A 19,197-nucleotide genomic window follows, 5' to 3' on the forward strand; every position below is an offset into this window, starting at 1 on the left:
CTATGGCGACCACTAAAGGCGCTGTCACTGGGGCATCAGCTCTCAGTATCCGTGGCAGAATGGACGAGGCTCGATGGTAAGAATGAATGCCTGCCTCTCTGATCTTTGTTAACATTTGGTAGTGGAAACGAATCGATCAAAGTCGTCATCGGCGAAGGCGACACCGCACAAACGCTGTACATCCATACCAGTCTGCTCGAGAAGCATTCGGATTTCTTCGTCGTCGCTCTTCGTGAGGAATGGAAGGAGGGTCAAGAGAGGATGGTCGAGCTCAAAAACGCCAACTTCGAAACATTCACCATCTTCAAGAACTTCCTATACGAGGGAAGGATCTTGAGCAGTAAAGAGGAGACTAGGAGAGAGGGTTCAGCCGACGGAAGCAAGACTCATGATAAGGAGTGGGCTCGCATATCGAGATGTTGAGTACTAGGAGACCTCTTGCTGTCAACAACCTTCAAGGACGCTATCACCGACGCCTTGCTTGCAAAAATCCGTGAGCGGGAAGCCCGTCCTACCCGACTCCACAATTCGATCTATCCCAGAAGCACACCGATGTCTCGAATCCGTCATTTGCTGGTCGACATTGCAGTGGGAGGCTGGACGGAGGCTTCGTTCACGCTGCCTGACCGAACTGCCCAAGAATTTGACTTCTTCCGTGACTTAGCCGTCGCTTTCAAGCAGAAGCTCGGTGACAGCCAGCTGCATACGATGCCGATTGCGGGAAAGGTCGGATGCAAGTATCATGAGCACGTCGCCGAAGGCAAGCCGTGCTACACCACCATGTTCTGAGCCCCGTTCCCAATGCGTACGACTCCAAGCGATAGCGAGTGGCGGTAGATCGCATAGGAGGACTGCGGCAGGACCGAAAAGTTGAGTGGTCCTAGTGCGGTGGCGATGACATGCAACCCTTTCAGAGGCGTCGACTTGTTTGGAGGAGTCTTTCCGAGCGAGAAGGCTGCAGTCGTTTGAGGACGGAGGACGCATGGGATGCAGCACCAACGATGATCCCGTTTGAAGTGGCTTCACCTTCGTAGCTTGTGTGGCTCAGAGTATGAGCGGTCGAATGTGCACGTGCTTTCACATGTCTCATCACTTCCTCTTCACCTTGTCAATCCATCGCGAATCTCCCAACGCACGAGATACTCGTGACATCAGTCCATTTTTCAGCCAAGCTTACATCATCTTCTTGACCCATCTCTCCGCGACCTCGATCTTTCTTCATCACTTGCTCAACCCGCACCATTCTCCCACGCCACAACCGCCTGAAGCACAACACATGAACTTCCTGCCATAGTGCTCACGACCACACACCATTGGGGAGCGCAAAGCCGAAGCCGACAGCAAGCTAGGAGGCAAGATCCGTAGAAAGATGACAGATGCCCCGTCGTAAGTCGATGGCCTTTGAGGAAGAATTCTTGCCGCAGTTAAGAAACATTAGGGAACTTCAAACCGCCAATATCATTGTCGGCAGCGGTGAACCAAGGCAGCTCTTCAACGTCCGCATCGATCTCCTCATAAAGCACTCTGAGTACTTCAAGAAAGCCCTTAACAAAGACTGGCAGGAAGGCCAAACCCGACAAGTCAAGCTTGACGACGTTGATCCGGATATCTTTAAGATCTTCAACAACTTCCTCAAGGAAGGCATTATCTATAGTAGCAAGGAAGGGGACGTCTGTTTTGCCAAGCCTGGTGACACAACTCAGACGGACAAGGAATTGGGACGGTTGGTTGCGAGCTGGAACTTGGGCGACCGCCTCATGTCGACATCCTTCAAAGATGGAGTTGTCGATGCGCTGCGCTCAAAGACCATAGTCGACGGAGACTACCTACAGCAGATGCATCCCTCCGTCTACTCTTCTAGCTCGCCATCTTCACGCATCCGCCTACTGGTCGTCGACTTCGCCGTCTGGGGCTGGAATACCAGCACGTATCGACAGGCCGAGCGCTCCGAGGAAGATGTCGATTTCTTGTTCGATGTGGCGCTTGCTTTCAAGGAGAGGGCAGAGTCGAAGCCACCGGCCAAAAATCCAATCACCGGCAAGGACAAATGCAGGTACCACGAACACGTCCGGGAGGGCAAGCCCTGCTACACCACAATGTTCTGAGGTCCTTCCCGTGACGACGACAGCGGGTGGAGGGATCGAGAGCACCCAGCAAGCGATTTCGAGGCAAGGACTCCTGGACTGCGAAGCAGGACTTGGAGCAAGACAGCAGAGCGTCGTCCGGTACCCAGAGGAGGTCATTGGGGGATCAGGGAGGCTGGTCATGGCCATGGCCTCGTTTCTCGATGCTACTTGCGTTTAGCTGAGACGCCATCTTATCAAGGGCTTGCGATGAGGACGACACATCTGACGGCCCCGACCACGGGGAGATACTCTTCTGCTCCTGCTCGTGTTCGCATTGCCTTTCCATCCAGTTGCAAGCACCTCATCAGCAGTGCCGGTGCCATTGTGTCTCGGAGAAGCGTATGGATCCTTGTCGTCAGAGTATCCATAAGTCTGGTAAGCTGCATATACATCGGTGGTAAGCGTGCCACCGGCAGGCGAACAATAGATGTTGTCTTCTCCAGCCAGCCAAAGCACGAATTTCGTCCGCTGATTCTTCACCTCTTCCCCCCAACACCCCCCACACCACTCCTCAACCCATCATCCGGCAACCCACTCCTCTTCGTCCCCGGCAAACTCCCCGTCCCAATCTCATTCGTCTCAGTACTAACTTTGCGCGCCGGATACTTGCTCTCCAGCCCCTCGAAACAATTCCACCCGACCTTCTCTTGTCCGCTTTCGCCGACAAAGTACTTGTGCTGTAATGCTTGCTCTGCTGATATACGTTTCAGTGGGTCGTATGTGAGCAGTTGCTTTAGAAGGTCGAGTGCGGAGTCAGGCGGCGGTCCGCGAGTTGATGGAGCGTTCGCGGATGCGGAGGCTGTGGCGTAGTTGTTGGAGGCGACGATGTTGCGGTACCATTTCTCGAGCCCTGCGGCGCGGTTGACGGCTGGGTTGTGCAGAGCTACACTCTGCAAGTTCGAAGCCTCAGGCATTGCGGGTAGTAAAGGCCACTGGGACTTCGTGGGCAAGCCGAGGATCTCTCCAATCTTACCCATTTGGTTCCGTTGGAAGGGTACTGCTTTCTTGGAGTCCTGCTTCGCTTCTTCGCCTTTAAAGATTGGTCGTAGAGACAGCATTTCCGCGAAGATGCACCCAACCGCCCACAGGTCGATGGCGGGTGTGTAGTGCCGGCTTCCCAGGAGGAGTTCGGGGGCACGGTACCATATGGTCACGACCACCTTGTCTCCGCTGAAGAGTGCGTGGAGGGGTTTGTGGAATAAGCGGGCTAAGCCGAGATCGCCAATCTTGATCGCGCCGGAGGAGGTGACCATGATGTTGGCGGGCTTGAGGTCACGATGGATGACCCAGTTACGGTGGAGGTAGAGCAGGCCGGAGAGGAGTTGATGCGTGCAGCTGCGGAGGGTGGAGGCGGGGATGGGCGTGCGATTGAGCAGGGAGTGATGGTGGATGATTTGCAGGAGGTCGTGCTCGGCGTACTCGAAGACCATGAAGATGCATTTGCTTTCGAGGATGATTTCGACGAGGTGAATGAGGGCTGGATGGGAGAGCTCGGTGCAGAGGGCCATCTCGCGGATGGCGGATTGGGAGATGCCCGTGTATTGGAGCTCGCCTTCTTTGTCGGGCTTGAACTTCTTGATGGCGAAGGCTTCGATGGGCTTGCCGGTGGTGGGGTGCTTGATGATTGCTGTCTGTTGGGTGGGTTGAGAAGTGGTGGTCGGGCGTTTGGAGACAGCCTTGTAGACGCGGCCGTATGTTCCGCTGCTGATGAAGCCAACGATATCGTAGTGGTCGTTGATATGACGTTGAGGGGCATATGGTGCGGAAGTCATCTTGACTAGTGGTGGTGTTGACGGATCCTCTGCAGGTATGTGTGAGCATAGAAGCCATATCACGTGAGGCCACAACTGCCTAAAGCGGGCGAGACAGCGCTCCTATATATCACATGGCCAGATCTGCACCACGCAAACAGAATTCTCCGATCACGTAACAAACGGATGCGGAGAACTCGCACTCCCGGGGAGGCGAACATACGAAACGTACATAGCCGCGGATATTACGGCGTGCTAACAGCATTTCGCATATTTGACTTCTTTCCTAAAACCGATAACGAGGAACGCACTCACCCTCGAAAGCCTGCTTAGCCGTCCTCTTGACCGCGCCCGCCGCTGCCGGCTGCACTGCGGCAGCATTTTTGCCTGTAGCTGCGCTTGGTGGGCCCATGGTGGGCGTTGGCCGCAGAAGGCGGATTCGCTGTTAGACTGAAAGCGAAGCGGCTTTTGGCATCGGTCTCGTCAGAAGTGGAGCACAGAGTAAGGTAGTGAGATGGAGCTCGAGCTTAGGCGTGATGCAGCTTGCCATGGTCGGCCCGATGCCGCGAATGCGCTGTATCTGTATGCATGGTAGTAGACAGCGCTGGCGGCGGTAGATCTGATACGTGTCGGGAGGAATTCGCTTCCGTGCAAGACGCGGCTGCCCTTCGAGCGCGATCGCTTCAGATGAAGTCAGAAGGCTGACATGCTGTTTGCTCGGCTGCTCTGATAGGATGTTCGGGCCTCCAGACCGCTCTGGCTCAGCACCTTGCGGGATGGTGCAGTCCTGATTGGCAAGGCAGCAAACACCACCTGCTGTCGAGTGCTCAGAGACCAGGTAAGAAGCGAGACGTGGTCCGGATGATGATGCATTCACCTGTCACGTGGAGATAAGCTGCGATAAGGAAGCGGACCACATGTCGCCGAACGACAGACCGTCTCATCTTCACATTATCCGCTGAGATATAGTGTCGCTCTCCATCTTGGCTCCGGGGAGACGACAGCAGCTTCAGTATGGTATAGAAGCTACCAGCGTCAATCTTACGCGACTGGATCAAAGGGTCCCAGCACCATGGCCACCCGAAGCACCCTCTCCGACCTCACGCCTTACTTCATCTTTCTTCTGCTCAGCGCAACCCTCGGCCCCCTACTCTTCGGCTACCACCTAGCAGAGCTCAACGCGCCTTCCGAAGTCATCACCTGCGCCGCCGACTCGATCAACCCATCAACCCTCGCCCGCCTCAAATCCGCCTTGAGCTCGCACCTTTCCACTAGCACAGCAACCGCTGCGTCTTCCAGCAACCTCCCACAATGCATTCCCATGGATGCAACGCAACTGGGCGTGGTGACCTCCTTCTTCACCCTGGGCGGTCTAATTGGCGCCCTCGCAGCAGGTCCCTTGACTGCTAAAGTAGGCCGAGTCCGGACAATGCTCCCCGGCGCACTGCTCGCAACGGTTGGTCCTGTTTTCGAGGCGGCTTCGCCGAGCATAGCAGTGCTGGCACTTGGTAGATTCGTCTCGGGTCTAGGAGCAGGTACGGCAATGGTGGTAGCACCGCTATATATCGCAGATCTGGCACCACCAGGGCATAAAGGGCTGTTCGGCAGTTTCACGCAGGTCATGGTGAATGTGGGTATCTTGATCACGCAAGCTTTGGGTCTGGTATGGAGTCGAGGGCAGATGTGGAGAGTAATACTTGGGGTTGGAGGGGCGATTGGAGCAGTACAAGCTGGAGCATTCATGGCAGCTGGAATGGAGAGCCCGCGCTATCTGGCGGAGAAAGGAAAAGTGGGAGATGCAAAGAAGGTGCTACGACGAATACGGGGCAAAAGTGCGGACATAGACGAAGAGATACGAAGCTACGGCGTCGACACCGTGGACGACGACGAACCCAGCGAAGAAGAACGCCTCTTATCCTCCGATACCCCGTCCGACCCAGGGATGTCTCGAACCCACTCGAACGACTCCCCCAAAAAGCCCTTAACCTTCCTTGCCATCTTCAAACACCCCGACACCCGTCCCGCCGTCCTCGCCATAACCACAGTCATGCTCGCCCAACAACTCACCGGCATCAACAGCATAATAATGTACGGCGTGCGGCTCCTCTCCACCCTCCTCGCCGCCAACAGCGCACTTCTGAACGTCGCCGTCTCCGCTCTCAACGTCCTCATCACAGCCTCCGCCGCCCCACTCGTCGACAAACTCGGCCGCAAAACCTGCCTCTTACTCAGCATCGCGGGAATGGGAATCAACTCCATTCTCCTCGCCATCGGCATCATGCGCAGCATACCCGCCCTCTCTGCCATCGCCGTCGTACTTTTCGTCGCATCCTTCGGCCTCGGGCTTGGGCCCGTGCCGTTCATCCTCGCCTCGGAGCTCGTCGATGCGAACGCAGTGGGAGCTGTGCAGAGCTGGGCGCTGGCGGTGAACTGGGTAGCGACCTTCGTGGTGGCGCAGTTTTTCCCGATGTTGAATGAGGCGATGGGGAAGGGGCAGGTGTATTTTGTTTTTGCGGCGATGGCGGGGCTGTTCGGCGCGTTGGTGATGTGGTGGGTGCCGGAGAGTAAGGGGAAGACTGTGGACGAGGTTTGGGGGAGGGGGAAGGGTGGGACGGTTGATTGATATACCGGGTTTTTGAATGCTATATGAGTGGTAAGATTGTCATGCAATTGATGGCGAAACCAGCTACTCCCTTATACGGAGACCGAAAGAGGTAAGGTCTATCTGAGTCTATGGATACAATCATGTTCGTGCTCAGCAGCGGTCAGCATCCCATTCGTCTTGTCAGATCATCCGACTTGAGCATTTGAGCCAAGCGCAATTCAGCCATCTTCCGCAAACCTCAGCAGACTTCCTTGACTGGCCCAGAGATCGCGATACCTGTTCGCAGCTGCGACTTGTTCCTCCGTCAGCCCAGAGACCAGCTCTTCAGGAGATGTTGCGGGCAGGGCTTGGATTGCCGTAGTGGTGTGGCTCTGCTGACTGCCATGCTGCCATTTGTAGGCCAGCGTGTAGCTCACCAAGTCTACCTTTCTCAACCCGGAAGCTTCATTGCTGAGTTGTGCCACATCGGCCTCAGTGTTGGACTGCGAAGCATCACCGTGGAGGTCAACGTCAGATCCGTGGTCTCCGGTGCTGAGGTTCGGCCTTACTTCTTGGGTACTGGACTTCAACACATCAGTACGTGCTTCCGTCATCGAAGTTGGGCCCTAGACGCTGCCGCCGGCCATCTTCACGCTTTCTTGTGGACTAGGCTCCGGTCTACCGGCCATGTGTCTACGATACATTTCCGCCTCAGGCTCAGACGACTCCCGCCTTTTTACCGGTAATTGAAGCACAAAGTGCGGACCATCGTCACCCGACCCACTGCCATGCTCCCTTGGGCAGCCGTAAACGGTCACATTTTCCTTCATGTCCTGTACAACGGCCTTCAAATGATCACAGTGTTCGGCTTTAGCCTGCAGGTCAAGGCGTACAGTCAGTATCGAGTGACCAACCGTGCGCTGTGCAAATGCTGTCTCCAAGTACCTGGCGTACATCCGCAGCATGTACATGTGCTCGTTTCCAGGCGGCCAATTCAGGTGTCGGTTTGTGATTGTGAGTACTTTAGGCGGATATGGCGTAGGGCATCCTCTGTCAGGTGTTTCCAAGCCTACAATCAAACCGTGGGCCCATTCACACCCAGTAATGCAAGCACATAGTTTGATAGCCGAGTGGAAATGGATGTGCTCGACACCTAACTTCGCTCTCTGGGGAAGATCGTACCACAAGGCAGCGATATTGTCTTGGTTGAACTCCATGGCCCTTTTACAAGCTTTCTGCGAAGCTTCGTCGAATGGCCAGTCGATGAGATAAAAATGGTGGGTTGCCGTCCTTGCGTGCACCGAAGGCAACGCATGTGTCTCCAGCCACACGAGACGGCAGGTCCGAAGAAGAGATGTGCATTGCGTCTGTGCGAGATTGTCGTCCTGATGATGGTAGAGGCCGTTCTGGCTGTAGATGTTGTCTGGCTGGTAGTAAGGCTGGGTGGTGAGCCTGAAGATTTCGTTGCGAATCTCAGGGGGAATCTTGTTGAAGAGCGGCGATTGGATTTGTTGGTTGCAATTGGCAATGTTGGACTCTGTGCGCTCGGCCGAGATGGTGACTCGCTGCGAGGTCTCTTGCTCTATGGCAGCTATCAGGTTTGATGCCATGATGCTCTCGATGAAAAGGATTTTTGGAAAGGTCCATCGCTCTCACGACAATCTCGACAGACGTGAGATCTAGATAAAGACGAGGGGAGTGAAAAGTAAAGAAGACAGCCTGTGTTCTCGGAAGCTGTAACACAAGACAAGGGTACCTGTAGCGTCGCTGCGTGCATATGCCGTGGCACTCGAGCAGCGCACTAAGCGTCAACATTCCCTGTAAGTGATAGATCCCTCGCATCAGGAGTGACTTGATTTGACCTGTCGAAGTCGCACTTACTGTGAACCGCCCGCAGCACGTTCGTCCGCATACAACATGTGTCCGCTGCTGTGACAATACCATGAAATACATCGCAAGTACCGATGAACAAAAGGGTTCTCCAAGACACAATCGAAGTCCATGCGGCTTTCGATGCTTGATGCCCGCTGTTCACAGTTCAGAGACGCTTGCTGACCCTTTGACCCATCCGTTTCTCCGCGACTGCCACATCACAGCGTACGCATCCCTTCATCACCGTCTTCTTGCCCTCCACGTTCGATCCACTCCCCAAATCACTCCACAAACTTCAGCAAGCTCCCTTGGCTTTCCCACGTCTTCTTGTACTCCTTTGCAAGGTTGATGTACTTGGTAGGCAGAGTCGAGTATGCCTTCGCTCTGCCGTTGTCGTAACTCTTCGTCGCTGAGCCGACTTGCTCCCATGTCCACGCGACCGAGCAGAACATCTCCTCTACCACACTCTCAACCTCTCCTTCCTTGTTCAACAATCTAACATCCACCATTTCCGGACTCTCTTCCCCCGGCAGTTTGAGGCTCAGACGAGTTGCTCCGAGTAGAGGCGGATTCATTTTGGTTGGCGCGCTGTCACCTCTTGCAACCCTCAAGCTTTCGTCTTGCTCCACCATGTCCTTGAAATTTGGAAAGCTCGTCGATGTGCCTCCAACCACGATGCGAACGGTTTGCACGCCACAAGCAGCAGCCTCTTGGACGAATGAGCGTATGACCGGTAGCTTCCTACGTAGGGCTTATAGATCCGCAACCTTGTCCGCGGCCTTCTGTTCTTCCCCTGCTTCCCCCTCGAGTTCTTCAAAGTACCACATGTTGACCTTGAAGCTGAATGTGATCATCTTTGGTGGGGTGATCGGTGGTGAAGGCCACATGTTGGTGAGATGACGCATCAGTTCGTACGGGAGTGTCAAGCGGTTGTTTTCGACGTCCGCCTGTTCGTGCATGTGATAATGAAGATGGTAGAGTTTGCGCTTGCCGCTGAAAGGTAGCAATGTCCACAAAGCCGCGTGGCGCTCCCTGATCTTTCCGGCCACATAGTCGTATTTGCTCTTGTTTGAATGAGGATCCGCGGAAGGGAAGTAGAAGTGATGAGTCTCCCGTCCGAGCGGAAGCTCATTTGTCTCGAGCCAGATGAGGCGACACGTAAGGAGGAGCGAGGTGTGGTACCTCTGTACCAGAGCGTCGTCCGAATGATGCTCCCGGTCACAAGTCCAGTAGATGTTGTTCTCGTTGTGCTCTGGCAGAGTAGCGAGGCGGAAGATCATATTGCGGATTTCAGCGGGAAGTTTGAACAGAGGTTATTGTTGCTGCGGATCGCATTTCGTCAGGTCGGCTTCCTTGAATGTGGTGGCGATGGTGATTTGCCGCCCGGTCGTGTGCTCGATTAGAGCTATGTGTGATGGTCGCATGATGTTTGCGCGATGTCGAATACCGCTGACGATGGGAGTGGCCTGTTGTTGTTGTCAGGAGTTTGGGTCTTCGGGTGGCGCCTGAAGGAGGGAGGCTTTGAAGATCGCGTGAAGCGCACAATCAACAAAGAGAAAGGCGCGAGTGAATCGAGGGACCTTCGAAGGAGATGACGCAGCGGAACCGATTGCTTGGCAATCACATGCGAAACGAAAAGGAAATGGAAAAGCTGCACAATATGAATCATCTGACAATACCTTAATCATCGACATGTGTATCCCTTCTCGAGATCAAAAAAGACTGGCCTAGTGGCCAGACACATACCTGACCTTTCGCTCTTTGGAGCATGACTGAAAACGCACGTACTGAGCAACCTTCCGCATCCTCCTCGCTCACCCTTGCCCCATTGCCGCTCGATCGCCTTTGCCTGCATCTTACTTCTCTTCAACAAACTCCAGCAGACATCCTTGCTCCGCCCAGTCCCGCTCGTACTTCTCTACACTCTCGCGCGTTTCCACGCGGCGGTCATGGTTGTACTTGGAGTGCGAGAGGCTCAACGCAGGGTTGCCGTCGTAGTTGCTCGTCTTCCGCTTCCAGATCAAGGTATATTGGCGATACTCTACGACTTTCGGGCCGCCGTAGTTGTTGTCCGATCGGGCTTCTGTTGTTGTCGTTGTCGCCGCTACGACCCAGATCTGCGCCCCACGCTGATTCTGCAGCGACTAGCCATCTGGAAGGACGTGCTCAGGATGGAGCCCACCGAAGCCATCGGGAGGGTATTCTGAGGACTCAGCAAGCTCCTCTGCCGATTCCGCAAAACGTCTCAGACGTTCGTCATCTGAGGATGGGGCGACCAGCTCGAGCCTCACTTCCTTCGCGCCGAGTTTCGCCGAGAATCTGAAATATGACATGAGGAAGTTGCGGTACATGTTGATCCATTGGACCCGACTGCCACAGTCCCGGAAGTTGATGGCCCACGTAATGATCTTGGGCGCTATCAGGAGAGATGTTTCTTCTGTGACGCTCCTCAACAGCAGCCTCATCCATCCCAAGCCCACAATGTGAAGACAAGGAGACAGATATGTAGGGATGCGAATATGGTTGAGGTTGGATGTGTTGTTGGCAGTGAGGGACTTAAGGAAGTCCGTGTGATGTTTCACTCTGGCCCGCAGGTACGTCAGGGCAAAAGTGTCTATCTTTTGCGCTCCAGACACGAAGGATAGGGTGTGGGTCGCCTGTTGCATAGGTAGATGGTTGGCTTCTAGCCAGATACGACGACAGGTTGGTAGAAGCGCCGTGCGGTGCTTCTGCTGCGCAGCGCTTTTCGGATACCAGTCGAGGGGCTCGTAGTGAAATGTGGGATGTCGTTCAAGTTCTGGTTCGGTAGCGAAAGAGAAGATGACATTCCGAATCTCGCCTGGTAAACGGAACAAGGGGGATTGATCTTGAGGATGGCATCGTGCGCCAGCTTTTTCAGGGTCCGTAGCGATGGTGACTTGTCGTTGCGTCTGCTTCTCGATCTGAGCTATCAAGCCCATGGGAGCCTGCGACATTGTCGATGAACCTGGCCAGCTGCCGAGACTTCAGATCTATTGATGGCCGGCGCCGTGTCGAGCCATACTCAAATAAGTGAACAACCGTAGCGCGTGAAGGGTCGGAATATTTGCGAAGCTGAGCCCATGTGAACTTATCTCATGACTCAAGCTTCCGTGAAGTGATGTTGCGCGAGCCCGTGCTGCAGTCACATGCCTTCCAGGCGCTCCGCCAGTTGAATCTTGGCATCAAGAGTCAATGCCTGGGTAATAACACTTTGACGTTGCAAGGGCATATTGACAGCACATCTGCCACTCACCACTCAACCGATCATACTCTTCTTCCTCCCCCTCATCCTCACATCCTCCAACCTCTTCAACGTCGCTTTCGCCCCCTTATAACTGCCCCCATACGCCTCCAACACCACCCCAAACCTCCCCTCACTCCTCGGATGCGTCGACCCAAAAGCCCGCTCCAGCACGTACAAATCCACCGCCCGCTCCTCTTCCTGCGTCGCCTGCATCGCCAGCCCGAAATCAATCAGCACCACCTCCCCTTCCAAACTCCCTCGTCCCTCATCTCCACCCTCGTCATCCGTGTCCGATCTAGACGGACGCAACATCATATTACTCGTAGTCAAATCCCCATGCACCACCCCAGCCCCATGCAACCTCCCCACCGCTTGCCCAATCCTCCTCAACAACCCCTCCATCTCCCCCCCGTCCCTATCCACCTTGCCCTCCCATCCCCGTATACCCTCCTTAACACTCCCCCCCTCAACCCACTCAAGCACCACCCACCCCTTCTCCCAATCCAACTCCAACACTGCGGGAACCGGCACCCCTTCGCGCCGACACTTCACCAGCACCCGCGCTTCGGCGAGGATACGCTGGCGTGTGAGGCGTTTGTCGAGGGTGGGGTGGCGCCAGGGTTTCGCGGGGCGGACTTTGAGGGCGGCCGGGGTGGTGGGGTTGAGGAAGTGGGTTTTGTAGAGGAGGGCTTCGGCGCCTTGGGTTATGAGGGATAGGGAGTCTGGGGAGGAGGAGAAGGGGGCGGGGAGGGTGTGGGTTGTCGCGGATTGGGCTGTGGTCGTGGTTGTGGTTGTGGTGGACATGGTGAGGATTATCGTAAGAGTGGGAATATGTGCATGTCGTGACTATGGAGGAACTTTGCTGGAGGTGGAGGGGTTGAATGAGTGTCAAGGCATTGTCGGGACTCGATGGAAGTGGCATTGAGACGAATTGAAGTTCGGCTTCATTCACTTTCTTATCGTGTCTTATCGCCACGTGATCGTGGCCTACGTTTATGAACTCGAATGCCAGACTTCTTAGTCCCCGGCAGGCAGGCAGCTCCATTCATAGATGTGGCTTTCTCTCTAACAGTACCCCTTCTTAACCAGCCACTCCACAACAACACTCCCCACCTCCTCCGGCTTCTCATACAAACACCAATGCCCACTCTCCACCACCCTGACCGTACAATCCGGCACCAACCCATCCCTCTTCGGTCCCTCAATCGCATCGACCCTACAAACCAAATCCCCCGAACACCCCACAAACAGACATGGATGCTCAACCAACGCTGCTCCCTTTTCACTCAACTTCCGATCCATCTCATCCTGATGCCCGCCCGCCACAGCCCTATACCAGCACGTCGGCGCCATCAATCCACCGGCCTTCTTCTCTGCAATCCATTCGCGCATTAAGCGGTCACCGTCTGGCAAGCGTTTCAAAGGTACGTCCCGGCGGTCTTGCTCGAGAAATTCCTTCATGCCGCCGTGCGTACACCACATCTTCTCCATCCAGTCGTCGGCGTCGCCGTGGAGGACGTACCACATGCTCTCCAGCTGGGACTCGATGAGCTTCACGCCCTCTTCGGGGAGGAAGAGGTTCCAGTAGGCGAAAATTGGGTAGCCGAGCGTTTTCTCGGTATGTGCATTTGCGGCGTCCAGGTTGAAAGGCTCGGATCGCGGCGGCATGAGAGCGACGTTGAGGTTGATGAGGCCGGCACAAAGGGGTTTGTGTAGCATGTAGAAGCATTGGACCATGGCTGCGCCCCAGTCGTGGCCAAGTGGGATAATGTTGGAGCTGACGGACTCGGCGGCCAACACCTCAACGAGGTCTCTGGACATCAGGCTCCATTCGTACTGAGCCGGGTCTGTGGGCTTGGAGGTGCCGCCGTAGCCTAGTAGGTCGGGGATGATGAGTTTGAGGCCGGTCTTAAGCAATGTAGGCACGATGAACTGGTACAGCGAGGCGGAGTCGGGGAAGCCATGGCATGGGAGGAGTGTATATGGTGAAGAGGATGTGGGAGAGACGTAGTAGCGGTAGTGGAAGCCGCGGCTGGTGTGAATGTGCTTTTCCTGTAGTAGGTCCATGGCCATATGCTCCGACCACTCTGGACGATTGAGTTGTGGTGGTCACCTCCTTTCTAAGTTAGGAGAGAAGTGTTGACAGATAACATCGAATCGATAGGAACTCGTTCATCGAGAAGACCGGTACCAAAACAAATAAATACTCACATTTTGAGGTGCAAGGAAGGCGTCCTACTCTAGCACTTAACAGCCATGTCGGGGCCGAGGTCGTCAGCCTACCTTCGCTGAGCTTGGGAGGCTTCCAATTTTCGAGCAGATCTTCAACAGTGCAAAGTCTGAAGGCACATACTCGTGAAGTTGCTGTATGACTGCTCTCGTTGAGCCGTTCTGTAGCCGCAGCCATGGACCATGCCTCATGTCTGTTGAAAGGCCCAGAGCGAAATACAGCCAGCGGTGAAACAGGCTTCCAAAGCCTCAATGCTTCCTCAAACCGTATCACAAATACGCGGCGTCAAGGCGTATTGAAGAGGCGCACCGAAAACAGACATGTAGTCGGTACACTGCAGCGCTCGCTCAACAAGGAAGTCTGGCCTGCATGCAGTGTCCGCGGATGGTTCCTGCAGCTTAGGAAAGTCGGCGCCGGCGTCTGGAAAACTATCGCGCCACCGTCGCCTGGAGCCAGTATTGAGTCCACCATTCCGGTCCGCATGTTTCCTCGAAAGGCCGCTGCTGATGCGAACAAGTGTCGTCTGCCTCTCATCATACCGCCAGTTCGCGTGACAAGTCCGCGAAGATGCCGCCTACACGCATGTATGTCCGGCGCAGGCGTTCGAGGCGGCGTGTGTCAGCAGCCAAATATTGGCGGGAAGTCAGCTGCACCTCATAGTCTGTCATCAGTCTGTGTTGCTGGGCGCTCTTAAAGTATTAGAAATAGCAGAGTTTGCTTCATATTTTATGAAGGCCCTCTCCGCGTGTGTCAAGTCTGAGTCGTCGAAACAGTGTGTTTGTGTGCAGAGTCAAGAAGGGACAGTCCAAGCATTGCAGAGTGGATCCGGTTCGCAGGTGTGAAGCGGCTAGGCAGGAAGGAGCGTTCGAGGCAAGCTCGCATGTGACTGCTCATCAGGAGCCTCGCGCCGTTGCCGCTCAGAGACTGACTCCTCCTCGCTTCCTCCTCCTCCTCCTCCTCCTCCAGTCTCTGGTATACATCTCCCACTTCCTTCTCGCTCGGGGCGGAAGTTGTCCACTCGTTGCTGGACCCTGAACGACGCAACAAGCGTCGGAGGCAGGCGAGAAGGATCAACAAGCCCGAAGTGGACCAAGCGGACCCTGGCGCGCAAACCTCGCCTCGACAACAACACGATCGTCATAATGGGGCCTCGTGCGCAAGCTGATGCGCGGGAGGAGGAGGAGGACCAGTTGAACTTCCACAACACTCTGCTGCCCGACATGGACCTGTCCTCGCCCTCCCCTCGCTCCGCTTCGCCGGCCTCCCAGCAGACACGACCACCGAACCCGCGCAGCAGCACCGATCCGAGCCCGGCGGTGTTACTGCAGGGCTTGTTCAAGGAGAGGGAGAAGCTGGAGTGGGCGAGACCGAGCAGCAGTCACAGGAACAGGAGTCCATACTCCAGGAGCCATTTGAGGTCGAGAAGCAGCGGGTCTGCCTTGCTCAGTGCTCCACAGATGACCAGAGCACACTCGCTGCCTCTTCCGCAACAGCTGCGGCCGTTTGAGCAGCAGTCTGGCTATTCTTCTGGCAGTCTGAGTCCCAGTCCAAGCCAGCGCTCGCCTGCGCGGACACGGTCACCATTCAGACAAGGTCAAGAAGACGGCGCCATGCCTCCTTCGCGCCTACCAGCCTGGTACGACAGCGGCAGCGCAATCGAAGCCATACAAGAAGACAGCGAGCTGGACATTACCCCTCGCCCTTCGTCCGCTCACACCATGATCTCACCACTCCCACAACACTCCTCCTCACACTCGCGATCCAACTCTCTACGGAGACGCCCAGCGTCACCCCTCCACAGCCTCGGAGGAGCACCTCAACAGGCGCCAACTTCCTACCCAGGCAGCACTATGGAGCCAAACGCACAATTCAACACTATTCCATCCGGCAGTAACAGCCCAGCATTAGGCCCGCAAAAGTACAACGAGTCTTTCCCATCTTTGCACCACTACGCCAGTAGCAGCTCTTTTGGCAGCATTCCGTCCACGCCCACATCTGCCCGCTCGCGCTCACCTTCCATCTCCTCCCTTGACACCATCGAGGACGCGCCAGAAGAGGAGAGTGAAGCTATAGAAACCGAGCGGATGGAGCGGCTCAGAATAGCAGCCGAACGGGCAGAGCAGGGCGAGAGTGACAGCGAAGGCGAAGGCACGGGCAACGGGAGGCGGAAGGGTAGTCTGGACTTGCCGCGTTACAGGAGCGGAACAGGGCTGGGGCGGGAGAAGAAGCGGTGGAGTGTGTGCGGAGGGGAGCGCAGAGCTGATCTGGACTTGGAGACGATTTGGGAGGACTAAGACGGTCCATCCTCACCCTGGAAGACGAGACGGTACCGTAAAGACCAACAGCATGCCACCTACTACCAGCACCACTACCTATGGACTCTCCGAAGACAGGGGAGAAGGAAGAACTGCAAGATTTGCATACCACTATGAACAGAAGACGGAGGACAACTGCATTTGCATTTTGCGCGCGGAACGAGGGCGGAACTTTGATGATGAACGATAGCATTGCTCATGCGCTGTTTTTGACGATACCCACGCCGCTTGCACATGGATCTTTCGGCCTTGCAGGCGAGCTCGCTGGTGGTTTTGGCGCTTTGGGATGGATTTGAACTGGCGCTGTTGTGGGGAGGCTTTGGTAGTATCAGGTAGTATCTATGCCAAACCTGCATCTCTTCGAGCTTTTTGATCACGACTCACCGGTCTCCCGTCCTTCCAGCTTTCGATCAGCCATGTCTTCTTGCCTTGACCTTTAAGTACAGTACCTTACAAGCACAAGGTCAAGCACCCTCTCTTGGCGCATATGCTCTCCCCGCTTGTTACTTCTCGGCGACGACCTCTGGTTGGGCTTCCTCCCACCTCCACATCCACAGCCTTGGGTTCGGCCGCCCATTGTGCTGCAGGCGATGGTGGACGTGATGTAACCTCGCACGGCGTGACTGCTGGAAACTATGTCGTGCATAGCGATAAGGTAACGATGGCTGCAAGGTCCCGTGGTGCTTCTTCAACAGTGGACTCGCCGGGTCAATCTGTTACTTCTCCCTTCTTCGTGTTCAAACATGGCGGTATTGAGGAGTGTGCTGGCCATTGCGGCCGTATTGGCTTCTGGAGTATGGTGCATGACACCTCAGTGAGTAGGAAGGCATTTCAAAAACGACTCAGGCTGATGAGAGTGTAGGCAAATGATCTCAGCACCACGCTATAGCAGCGCAGTCGCTAACCCATCTGGAGAATGGGCTCTATACTCCAGCAGCGCTTACTCGTTCGACGACCACGAGTCCACCACTACCTGGCATTTGATGAACATCTCGTCCGGCGACATTACCAAAGTGCCCTTCGGAGACGACATTTCAGAAGTCGTCTGGGTCGGTGAGACGGACACTAGCATCCTGTACACCAGTACCAAGTCTCCCGTCTCTTCTGGCATCTCGCTCTGGACGGCGGATCTAGCAGACCCGAAGGTGAAGGGCACGAGAGTAGCGAATCTGCCGGCTCCGTATTCAGGCTTGAAGGCTGTCAGGACATCGGAGGGAGATATCAACTTCCTACTGAACTGCCTCGCTTACGAGAACGGCACGGCATATAACGAGGATCTAGCCGAGGTATCGTATACTACTGGCCGACTGTACGATAGCAACTATGTTCGCCACTGGGATACGTACTTAACACAGCAGCGCTACGCTGTCTTCTCAGGCACCCTGACCGGATCTGGATCGAGCTACGACTTGGACGGCGAGATGAACAATCTTCTCAAGGGCATCGAAGCTCCTGTTACTCGCCCAGAATGTCCGGTCCAGCCGTTCGGCGGCAGTGGTGACTACGATCTCAGCCCAGATGGCAGCACTGTTGTGTTCCTAACCAAGGCGCCGGAGCTGCCGAAGGCAAACTACACTGCCAGCTATCTCTACTTGGTTCCACACGATGGCTCGTCGGTGGCAGAGCAGCTCAATGGACCTGGGACCAAAGCTCCAGCGAACGCTAAAGGTGCCTCTGGTGCACCTGTGTTCTCACTAGACTCAAAATCCATTGCATACTACCAGCAAGATGGTGTGTCATATGAGAGCGACAGGTCGAAGATGTACGTTGCGGATGTTGCTTCCGGCAAGATCTCACCCGTCGCCGAGAACTGGGACGCTTCGGCAGCGGTCATCAAGTGGTCGAATAACTGCAATGACCTCTACGTTACCTCCGACTACCTTGCGAGCACTCGGCTGTTCATCATTCCAGCAGACGCTGGAGCCAACTTCAAGCCTACCAATATGACTGACATTACATCCGTCTCCGACTATTACATCCTTCCCGGTGGCAATGCTCTGGTGACAGCTAATGCCGTCTGGTCATCCTTCAACGTCTACATCGCATCACCCAACGGAGAAGCCAGCTATCTCCACCAAGCCAATGAGGAAGACCCCGAGCTCGAAGGTTTAGGTCCAGACGACGTGGACTTCATCTGGTACGAAGGCACACTAGGAGACCAGCAACAGGCCATTGTCGTCTACCCGACCGACTTTGACCCGTCGCAAGTCTACGACTTTATCTTCTATGTTCACGGTGGCCCGCAAGGCTACACTGGCAATGTCTGGTCATCACGTTGGAATCTGAAGACGTGGGCAGATCAAGGCTATGTCCTTGTCGGTCCCAACCCTACGGGCTCGACTTCATACGGGCAGAGTCTTACCGATCGCATCCGGGTATGCAGGCATCTTCACGCAGTCGAGCAGCACTAATTCGGAGCAGGGCAAATGGGGCAGCTGGCCCTACGAAGACCTACTCAAGGCGTACAACCACGCCTGCAACAACCTCCCCTACATCAACTGCAGCAACGCCGTCGCAGCCGGCGCTTCCTACGGCGGCTACATGATGAACTGGATCCAGGGCCACCCCCTCGGCCGCAACTTCAAAGCCCTCGTCTCCCACGACGGCGTCACAACCACCTTCTCCGACTACGGCACCGAAGAGCTCTGGTTCATCCAGCACGACTTCAACGGCACCATCTGGGATAACCGCGAGACGTACCGTCTCTGGGACCCGCTACGGTTTGCGAAGAACTTCGCAACACCGCAGTTTGTGGTGCATAATGATCTGGACTATCGGTTGCCCGTTGGTGAGGGGATTGCGATGTTTAATGCGTTGCAGGAGTTGGGTGTGCCGTCGCGGTTTCTGAATTTTCCGGATGAGGGACACTGGGTAAGTTGGCTCGTGATGGATGGCGCTATGTCTGGTCGATCGCTAATTAACGGGGATGTGACTCTAGGTGTTGAATCAAGAGAACAGCCTCTTCTGGCATCAAGAGATATACAACTGGATCAACTACTGGACGGGCAAGATTGGCTCGCTGGACGATAATGCTATCACCCAGTGATGACGTAG

General features: G+C 55.3%; 10 protein-coding genes across 10 annotated transcripts; 5 read left to right on the top strand and 5 right to left on the bottom strand.

Annotated features, from left to right (window-relative positions):
- Window positions 1-2: 2 nt before the first annotated feature.
- On the top strand, window positions 3-423 carry LTR77_004971 (uncharacterized protein; the record flags this gene model as incomplete). The annotated part of the gene is made up of 2 exons (XM_064802221.1): window positions 3-76; window positions 123-423. 2 exons carry the CDS (start codon window positions 3-5, stop codon window positions 421-423), a joined length of 375 nt encoding a protein of 124 aa, XP_064659582.1.
- A 946-nt stretch (window positions 424-1,369) lies between these two features.
- LTR77_004972 (uncharacterized protein) lies at window positions 1,370-2,105 on the top strand (the record flags this gene model as incomplete). Its single annotated transcript, XM_064802222.1, has 2 exons — window positions 1,370-1,386; window positions 1,439-2,105. 2 exons carry the CDS (start codon window positions 1,370-1,372, stop codon window positions 2,103-2,105), a joined length of 684 nt encoding a protein of 227 aa, XP_064659583.1.
- Window positions 2,106-2,602: 497 nt separating this feature from the next.
- SSN3 (cyclin-dependent protein kinase) lies at window positions 2,603-4,289 on the bottom strand (the record flags this gene model as incomplete). Its single annotated transcript, XM_064802223.1, has 2 exons — window positions 2,603-3,927; window positions 4,193-4,289. The coding sequence occupies 2 exons, from the start codon at window positions 4,287-4,289 to the stop codon at window positions 2,603-2,605; spliced, it is 1,422 nt and encodes a 473-aa protein (XP_064659584.1).
- Window positions 4,290-4,949: 660 nt separating this feature from the next.
- Window positions 4,950-6,500, top strand: HGT20 (Bifunctional purine biosynthesis protein PurH; the record flags this gene model as incomplete). The annotated part of the gene is made up of 2 exons (XM_064802224.1): window positions 4,950-5,412; window positions 5,449-6,500. 2 exons carry the CDS (start codon window positions 4,950-4,952, stop codon window positions 6,498-6,500), a joined length of 1,515 nt encoding a protein of 504 aa, XP_064659585.1.
- A 200-nt stretch (window positions 6,501-6,700) lies between these two features.
- On the bottom strand, window positions 6,701-8,071 carry LTR77_004975 (uncharacterized protein; the record flags this gene model as incomplete). The annotated part of the gene is made up of 2 exons (XM_064802225.1): window positions 6,701-7,045; window positions 7,376-8,071. The coding sequence occupies 2 exons, from the start codon at window positions 8,069-8,071 to the stop codon at window positions 6,701-6,703; spliced, it is 1,041 nt and encodes a 346-aa protein (XP_064659586.1).
- Window positions 8,072-8,614: 543 nt separating this feature from the next.
- LTR77_004976 (uncharacterized protein) lies at window positions 8,615-9,613 on the bottom strand (the record flags this gene model as incomplete). The annotated part of the gene is made up of 2 exons (XM_064802226.1): window positions 8,615-9,070; window positions 9,101-9,613. The coding sequence occupies 2 exons, from the start codon at window positions 9,611-9,613 to the stop codon at window positions 8,615-8,617; spliced, it is 969 nt and encodes a 322-aa protein (XP_064659587.1).
- An 864-nt stretch (window positions 9,614-10,477) lies between these two features.
- On the bottom strand, window positions 10,478-12,402 carry BUD32 (serine/threonine-protein kinase bud32; the record flags this gene model as incomplete). The annotated part of the gene is made up of 2 exons (XM_064802227.1): window positions 10,478-11,299; window positions 11,650-12,402. The coding sequence occupies 2 exons, from the start codon at window positions 12,400-12,402 to the stop codon at window positions 10,478-10,480; spliced, it is 1,575 nt and encodes a 524-aa protein (XP_064659588.1).
- Window positions 12,403-12,663: 261 nt separating this feature from the next.
- On the bottom strand, window positions 12,664-13,665 carry LTR77_004978 (uncharacterized protein; the record flags this gene model as incomplete). Its single annotated transcript, XM_064802228.1, has 1 exon — window positions 12,664-13,665. One exon carries the CDS (start codon window positions 13,663-13,665, stop codon window positions 12,664-12,666), a length of 1,002 nt encoding a protein of 333 aa, XP_064659589.1.
- Window positions 13,666-14,970: 1,305 nt separating this feature from the next.
- On the top strand, window positions 14,971-16,122 carry LTR77_004979 (uncharacterized protein; the record flags this gene model as incomplete). The annotated part of the gene is made up of 1 exon (XM_064802229.1): window positions 14,971-16,122. The coding sequence occupies one exon, from the start codon at window positions 14,971-14,973 to the stop codon at window positions 16,120-16,122; it is 1,152 nt and encodes a 383-aa protein (XP_064659590.1).
- Window positions 16,123-16,886: 764 nt separating this feature from the next.
- Window positions 16,887-19,189, top strand: dpp5 (Dipeptidyl-peptidase 5; the record flags this gene model as incomplete). Its single annotated transcript, XM_064802230.1, has 4 exons — window positions 16,887-16,957; window positions 17,081-18,518; window positions 18,565-19,014; window positions 19,082-19,189. The coding sequence occupies 4 exons, from the start codon at window positions 16,887-16,889 to the stop codon at window positions 19,187-19,189; spliced, it is 2,067 nt and encodes a 688-aa protein (XP_064659591.1).
- Between the last annotated feature and the right edge of the window lie 8 nt (window positions 19,190-19,197).

This window comes from Saxophila tyrrhenica, assembly GCF_035928015.1.
Source record: "Saxophila tyrrhenica strain CCFEE 5935 chromosome Unknown scaffold_7, whole genome shotgun sequence".
In the NCBI taxonomy this organism is placed as follows: Eukaryota; Fungi; Ascomycota; class Dothideomycetes; order Mycosphaerellales; family Extremaceae; genus Saxophila; species Saxophila tyrrhenica.